This window comes from Ammospiza nelsoni, chromosome 16 (genome assembly GCF_027579445.1).
Source record: "Ammospiza nelsoni isolate bAmmNel1 chromosome 16, bAmmNel1.pri, whole genome shotgun sequence".
NCBI classification, from domain to species: Eukaryota; Metazoa; Chordata; class Aves; order Passeriformes; family Passerellidae; genus Ammospiza; species Ammospiza nelsoni.
The window spans coordinates 12685652-12693985 of record NC_080648.1 but is presented as its reverse complement, the minus strand read 5'-3'; the positions used below and the strand labels follow the sequence as shown (position 1 = coordinate 12693985).

General features: G+C 45.7%; 1 protein-coding gene across 1 annotated transcript; it reads right to left on the bottom strand.

Moving 5' to 3' along the window:
* Positions 1-5873: 5873 nt before the first annotated feature.
* LOC132080594 (neuropeptide Y receptor type 2-like) lies at positions 5874-7120 on the bottom strand. The gene is given in 2 exon segments (XM_059483830.1): positions 5874-7066; positions 7069-7120. Coding segments are annotated over 2 exon segments (1245 nt in total).
* Between the last annotated feature and the right edge of the window lie 1214 nt (positions 7121-8334).

The following is an 8334-nucleotide window of genomic DNA, read 5'->3' as shown; positions in this document are numbered from 1 at the left end:
ACAGCAGCAAGATTTGTAAAAGGAAGAAGGCCCTAGGTTCAGCTGGTTTTGGAGATGAAGCTCTGGCTCAGGTGCTGTTCAGGAAGCCCTGGAACCAGCAGGCATTTGCTGAATCTAACAGGGGGTTGGTTTTAACAAATAAAAGGAAGTGCTTTTTCACATTGTGCAAGTGCACTTCTGGAGCTGGCTGCCCTGGGAAGCAGACAGAATTGTCAGAGTTAGGCAGCAATTAGACAAAATCACAAGCAAAAAGCCTAGACATGGTCACTAAATGCCCTAGGCAGGGATGCCCACTTTAACATAGCTGATACAACAATTGTGGCTGTTGTTAGAGGAATGAGGGGAATGGACCACTAAAGTGGCCAAGCATGTGTGCTTTCCCTAAATAGCATCTTTTATTGCCTCAATCTGCAACAGAGCCCTGGACATGATGGATCCAGGTTTGCTGTTATTTCTTACTTGTCTCTAATTTGATAGAGGCTCCATTCTTCCTGCACCATGACAGAGTTCATTACCTTTGATCCTGCTCCCAGAAGAGCCAACAATCTACCCCAGCTTACATAAAGAACCATACAACCTCCAGGTTTCATCCAAAGGTTCATCTTCTCCTGAATATCTTGAAATCTTTGTCTGTCCCCTAATTTCCTTCCTTCCACACACCAGCAAGAAGCACCATGTGGCTGAGCTGCTAGTGAATCTTGAAGATGAGCAGTGTCTGAAAATTTGTGACACATTAGCAGAGCAACACGGTGACAACTCCATGTCTGTGCACGTCAATAAGCTAGTTATAAACAAGAGGGTTTCTCCTCTAATGTTCCCAGTCCCTTGCTACCACACTGGAGAGGACTGGACTAATGAAGATTTCCTCCTGTGAGCTCCATGAGGCATGTGCACTATTCCTTCTGAACTCATTACAGCAAACAGAACATACAGCAGAAAAAGCATTTTTTTTTTTGCTGGCTATAAATCATGAGTGACACTAAAGTATTGCTATTAGCAGGAGAAAAATGCTTTCCTCCCCCAACCTCATCCAGCCCTGTGTATGTACAACACTATGGCAAAGGGTGATGGGGTGTCTGGATGGAAAATTAAATAGAGGTTGTGTTGTCTGAAGATAAATTGGTACCTCCCTTGACGTGAGTGACTTTGTCTTTTTCTGATTTGTCTTTTAACTTAAAAAACACTGAGACTAGAGATAAGGATGGGCTTTAAAACCCTAGCCTTTGTCCCCTCCCAGGCTCTCCTGAACAAGTCCTGTCTCTGAAATGAGCTCAAAATGAAGATAAATGTTCTGGCAGTAATATGCAATATTATTTTTGGCATTTGAAGAATCCCAAGCTAGATAAGGGAAAACTGAAAGGAAAACAAAGCTCTGTTTTTTTCAAATGCAAGCGACCAAATTCTGCTTGCCCACATGAACCCAGAATCCTTTCTTTTTCTTTCCAGATTATTGCAGTAATTCCTGATTTTCACCAGAGTAGCTGATTATGGGGCCTTATTTAAAACCCAGCACATTCAGAGACCCTGGTGGAATCACACAATAACACAACTGAAAGTCAAAGGCATGAGAAGACAGTGCCAACTCCCCAGCTCCTGCCCAAAGGCTAATTTGGTTTTGGACTGTGTTAGCTGTAACAATGATAAGATTAACACCTGATATCAAGGGAAAGGCTGAACTGTCTGAGACCTCCTTCAGCAGCACTGAACTCACTCCAGCTCCTCTGGCACATTAGCATATGTTAGAGGAATGGCCTCTTTCCTGGACTGGTGTGTATTTCCCTATAGAGCCTTTGTGCAAAGCTCAGAGCAGTGTTTCTGCTGATACAGTTGTGGGTATGTTGAATAAAACATGTGCCATTTGACATTGTTTGCTTGGGCTTCCATGGAGAATGGGAGAGGGCACCTGTTACTGTAAGGCAGAGAGCCATGAGAGGCTGAATCTGGCCTTTCCAGGAGCAGGATGAAGCCCAGGCAAATGCAGGAGCATGTCATGTTTTTGATTCTGAGAGAGCCCTGACCAAAGGACACAGCTGACCCTGCATTGATTGGAGTGCCAGCTGAATGTGTTACCTTAACAAGGAAAAGTAAAAAGCCAACAATACAAACCTTTGCTCTCTGTACGTGCATTGCCTCATTACAGACGTGTATGCTTTGGAAATTAAATGGGAAGGGATTTTCAGAATAAGCCAAGTGTTTTAGAGGCAAAATTTCTAGTGCTTAAAAGGCTCCTGTGTCCAAAGGACAGCCTGTGCTCTGCAAATTTCAATGTGCTTTGTCAAGACTGGAAGCTTGATAAGAGACTCTGGTTCTCAAGAGCTCTTAGGGCATCCTGTTCTAAGGAACAACAGCTATTGATGCTGCTGGTTTTAAACTAAGAAGTTGTCACATCTCAGCTGTTCTTGGATTTGACTGGCATGTGAGGAATGGTGGCATGGAATAGCTAGAGGCATTGCCACCTGTTGTGTCTACTCAAAGTTAATAATTTTCTAGGCAATTAAGAACTGTGCAGCGGTACATTTTATAATACAAGATTTGCATGATGTGACCAGAAGGAGCATCCTAGCATAAGAAATAGGATTCTTCTAAAGGAATTCAGAATCTCACTCCTAAAAGCTGTGAAATATTCTCAGGTCAGTTCAGAGAAGCAGCATATTGAGAAGGATGTCAGCAAGAATCAGGAAGAGCCCTAGGGGAAATTCGTTTGGCCACCAGGTACAACACTGTCTCCCAGATAAGCTTTGATGAAACACTTGTTCATTTCATTTCTGTCACGGTGTTTCCACTCTGTAATGAAATGCCTCATCCCTGGCAGCTGTTGTGCTGGTGACAGGAGTTGTTCTGTCCCTCGTCAGTGACACCAGGGCCAGCTCTGCAGACAGGAGAGTCCCTGGCCAGGCAGTCACGGATGTGCCTTTGGCAAGGAACAGGCAGCGGGAAGATGACTCCGAGGTTATCTGTAAGTACTAAAGGACGTGCCCTTGACACCCCAGAGCAGGGTCATGCCCTGCTCTGAGCCCTAAATAGTTCAAAAGCTGAAAGAGCTGCCAGTCTTTGGTTTCACTGAGCTGATCATGGCAGTAAGGCCGTCTTTAGCAGGGTATTAATATTTGGGGAACCTTCATCTCCAAGAGATTTCTGTTTCATGGAAACAAATTAATTCTTGTCTTCTATGCAGTCACAATATTCAAAACATACTCTTTATCTACTCTGACACCCTTTGTTAAGCAGCTTTGCTTCCTTGCTTGCACCTTCTCTTGTTCAGTTTGGTACTGGACACTAAGGATCCTTTCCCTCAATAGAGGCATCACAGTTTTCCACAGGAATACACACAGTATGCACCACTAATAGCTGGTTTCCTTGCCAGCAGTGGGTGTGCAAGGTTGTAACTTTTTCCAATGGCAAGGACAAAACAGCAAGCTCACTGGCACAAATCTATCAGTGAAGCTGCACAAGTGTATTAAACAGAGCAAACAAGAACTTTGCTGTTACCTTTCAAGTAAATAGTTTCTCCTTCTCAGTTTGCTCCAGCATAAAAATGCCTCTGCCCTGTACATGCCACTACCAGTATTTCTTCTTTAAGAATTTGGATCTATTTATTTATTTATCCATATTTAGTTTAAAAGTCTGGGCTCAAAATTAAACAGTCATTCATAATGTCATTATCTGCCTTGCTCTGCAGTTAGATACTGTGTGTGGTGTCATAGGACAAAACCTTTGGCAAGGCCTCTAGAAGAGCAATTTAGCTCCTCATCCATCTTGCCTGGCAGCATGATTGGCTTCCAAGCTTGCACTGCTAAATTTGTTATTTTACTCTGACTTATATTATTGAGTGTTAAATCACTTTCTGAAGTGTTTATTGGTAATAGTTGAATTCTTTCCACCCATTTGAACTACTTTTAAAACATAAACATTTCCTTGCATCTTGGAGCTTGATGGAAAGGTGGGGAGAGTTCCTCAGGAGGATGGGCTGTAGAAATGACCAGCTCTTTAAGTAGGGACAGAATTTACCAGTGCTGTGGAGGAGAATATCCTCCCCCTTCCATCAGGATGGAACAGGAAACTCCCACTGCCACTCCACAGCACTCACATGAGGAAGGTTAACTTGTGTCTTGGTTCTCCCATCATGGCTTGGCCTGTCAGGAAGCAGATGACCTGTTAACTGGAACCAGTGAGTTCCTGACAGGATCCTTGTAGATCCTGAATCTCCCTGGGCAGAAGGCCAGGCTGTGACCTGTAGGGCCAGGTGCTGAGGAGGTTATTAACACCAATATGCTTCCAATTGTGAAGTGTGGTCTGCAGCCCCTCCCTGGCACTGAAGTCTCTTGGGAAGGAACCAGAAACAACTTTCTTATACCTATTTAGGAAAATGGAGCAGAGATCAGAAATAAACAAAGAGCTTAAAATCTACTGTGGCAGTTAGAAGCTGAGCTGGAGAACAAAGGCCAGAGGCAGGTAAAGCTAGAGAGAAGGCAGAATTTCAAATAATCCCTCTGGCAATTGATCTCTTGAGGACCCAGATGTGACAGCCCAGCAGCCTGATCCAGCCTGGTGTACTCAGTATTGCAGGTCCTCTTACTTCTTGCCCTTGCTTCAGTGAAGACCTACAAATCAAAATTTTTCTTTTAATTTTATTTTTCATGAGGAGATCTGTTTAGTCTCTTTCCTGCATCTGGGAGTTACTTTCCAATCTGATGAACACTGACTTTTAGAGATGACACCAAGATCACAGTAGCAATCAAGACTCCTTTGATGGCAGAGCTAAAAATACACTCCCCAGCTGACAGAAGCCTTCAGGAGGAGAACATAGAGTTTGGTTTGAAAGAGCACATCTTCCTTACTCTCCATGTCTTCTGCAGAGGACACCAAATCTGTGAAAACCATGCAAGCAGGTTACATCTGAAAGGAAGCACCCATATACAGACCTACACTACCTTCAGCCTCAGCAAGGGGAAAGCTTTAAACTCTCTGAGTGCCTTGGAGAATGGTTTCATTGGCAGTTTTTTGCCTCTCTGGTCACGTTGTCAAGTTATTGCATGGCAGGAGCCACATCTTTATCTGCTTGCCCTTGACAATCCCTTAGGAAAGGGAAGATCTGGGGCAGCTGATGGACAGGACTGAAACTGAACCTACTTCCCTTCCTGCTCTCCTCCCTGCTAATCCCAGGGTGCTGGCACACAGGCCCTGGCTAATGAGGCATTCCCAAAGCCCTGCTCCTGCACTTGGAGAGGAGACTGTGGTAAGTAGTGCCACTGCCACCTCCTGGGCTTTGGGAGCACTTTGAGCACATCCCGTGGGTTGCAAATGCAGATTTATGCAAACGTTGGGCAAGAGATCATGGATTGCCCAGCTTCAATCTGTGCCAGCCCACTCTCTCCCCAGCTCAGAGGAGTGATGGCACTAACAAGCAGGAGCTTGCAGAACAGAGTGCAGGTCTCTCTCCCCTTGGAGGCATTAGCTAAGATGGATCATTACGGCTTTAGGGTAGGAGACGTACAGATGAACAATCACACACAATATCAGCTCCACATTTGTAATGTGTAATGTGTCAGGGGGTAAAAGGTTGAGCAACCCACTTTGTCAAATAGAAATAGCAAAAAGGGTGTATTTTTCTGGTGAAATAAAAGCCTTCTCTGTGTGTTATTTTTTCTTGTGTCTCCATGCATAACTTGAACGCAGTGAAAGGAAAAATTAATTTATTTGCTCAGACAAAAATACACCAGATTTATTGTTTTGAGAGATACAGGGGGTATTTCGTATTTCTACATGGCTGCTGTGGCTATAGTTGGCAGCACAATGTTCTCTCAAAAAAAGGCTTTCACCCAAGAATGTCTCTGGGCCCAGCCAGCCTCAATCCTGGAGGTGATGTCCCATCCCTAAACCTCTGTGGGCAGTGCTCCATTGCCAGCAGTCTGTTTGATGCTCCCATTTAGGGTGTTGGCCCTGAAGATGTAAGACCTCCCCCTAACTGAGCCTTCAGTGTGGATGCTCTCGGGCTTGTTCTGGCAACGGAAGAACATAAGGAACCCATTCCTGTAGTTCTTGTTCATCCATCCATAGAGCAGGGGGTTGACAAACGTAGAGCACATGGCCCCAACGTGGAAGACAGTGTACAGGAGTTTGTACTCATGGAAGATAAGAACCAGATCAAGATCAATGGCAAGCTGGAATATGTGGAAGGGGAGCCAGCAGACTGCAAACACCACAACCACCATCACAAGCATTTTGGTTGTCTTCCTCCTCCGGCACTGGTTTTCATTCCTAGAAGTGGGACTGACATGGTTTTTCAGCTTGAACCAGATCCTGGTGTAGGCATAACAAATAATGGCAAGAGGAAGAACATACTGCAGGAGGAGCATGGACAGACTGTAGATGGTGGCATCTCTGTTGTTAGCAGAGGGCCATTTTTCTGAGCACACAGCCATTTTGAGGTTAATGGACGGGATTTCCTCGTACCGGTACTCCCTGAAGATGGCCAGGGGCCCTGCTAGGACAGCTGCTGCCAGCCACATGACAGCTATGATGGTGAAGCTGAGCCTCTTGGAAATCCTGCTGTCCAGGTGGAAAACAATGCAGCGGTACCTGTCCAGGGCAATGACAGTCAGGGTGAGAGTGGACACGTGGACACTCAGAGCTTGAGCATAAGGAACCAGGTGACAAAGCACAGCTCCAAACTTCCACTCGTCCAGCAGGGTGTACACCAGGGTGAAGGGCAGGCAGAGTGTGTCCACCATCAGGTCTGCCAGGGCCAGGTTAGCTATGAAGAAGTTGGTGACAGTCCTCATGGTCTTGTACTTCACTATGATGTAGATGACCAGGGAGTTGCCGATGAAGCCCAGCAGAATGATGAGGGAGTAGGCAGCAATCAGGATGACCTGGACCCCCAGGATCTTGGTGCTGTCCATCATGACACTGCGGGACCCAGAGAGAGCATGGGTGGGAGTGACAAAGTCCTTGGCAGGCCAGCCCTGTGACAGCTTCTCATCTAAGGTTGTCTTCTCCATGGTGAATGAGCTGTTGGCTCCCTCCAATGGGCCCATGCCTGGCCTGAGACTTTCCATAAGGAGGAGAAGGGGGTCTGGAACACAGACATAGCAGAAGTGAGAGCACAGGTTGCACTCATCTTTGATGAGATTTACTCACCTACAAAAATTCCCTAACACCTTAAGAATGAGGAAAGGAGAGAAACACAGCACTCTCAAAGTCAAGGTGTTCTCCACCTCCCTGTGACAATTTATTTATTTCCAGATTGCACACTAGGTTTTTTTCTGTTTCTTATTTCTCACCTCTCCAGGTGAAAATATCTGTCTCCCTTGCCTCTGCATGTCTCTGCCACTGCTCCTGCTAGTGATGCTGCCACTTAATCCCCCCAGTACTGTCTGCTCTCCCTCCCAGTAATGTGGGTAGCACAGCTAATGACATTTCATGAGCCTCTCTCTGTGATCAAATGTGTCTCACAGCCATTCCCTGGCCCTCATTATCAGGCTCTCAAGGCCCTGTGGAACAACTTGACAAACCAGTTTTCTTCTTCCTTCCCCTGCCAGTCTCAGGGTTCCCAGGCATCAGGCAATCCTGTCTGCCTTGCTGGCTTTGAAGGGCACAGGCACCCAGCCAGGCAGGTGTGTCCCCATCACAGGAGAGGGAAGTGTGACAGCACTCAGAGCACAGGTACAAGTCCTAAGGAAGGAGCTGCTGGACAGTGACACCCATGAATCCTACGGCCAGGAGACATCTCCACCATCCTCTGCTTTCTCCAAGGGTTCAGTGAGTGGCTCATATTCCTTTATAGGATTTTTGAGTCTAGATTATGATTGTTACAATGATACAACAAACCATGTATTAGGATTTGGCCCAATCTGAAGAGGGTCCAGGTGATTATAAATTATAAATTGAATTATAAATTCTGTATTACTTAGGTGATTATAAATCATAAATTATTTATAAATTCTGCATTTTGCTATTTGTAGGTTGTACTAGGTTGATTCTCCTTGTAGAAATCTTGTGCTGTTTCAATCATAAATTCAGCTAATCATAATACCCTGATAAAGAAACAAATCTTTAACTGTCACCATGATTTAGAGCCATCTCCATTCTGCCCAGGATCCCTAAAAGAACCTCTCTGTCCCTCTCAGTGTTGGTGACACCCAAGCATCCTCTGGCTTAGCAGAGGAGGAAGCTCCTACAGGGACGTGCATGGGCAGGGCATAAACCCCTGAAGCTGTGAACAACCTCCCACAGAGCTGCTGCTGAGCACCCAGGCACAGAGAGGCCGAGAGCCACAGCCCCAGCATCCCTCAGCCTCCTGCCATGTGGGGCTCAAGAGTCTCTGTGGCAAAA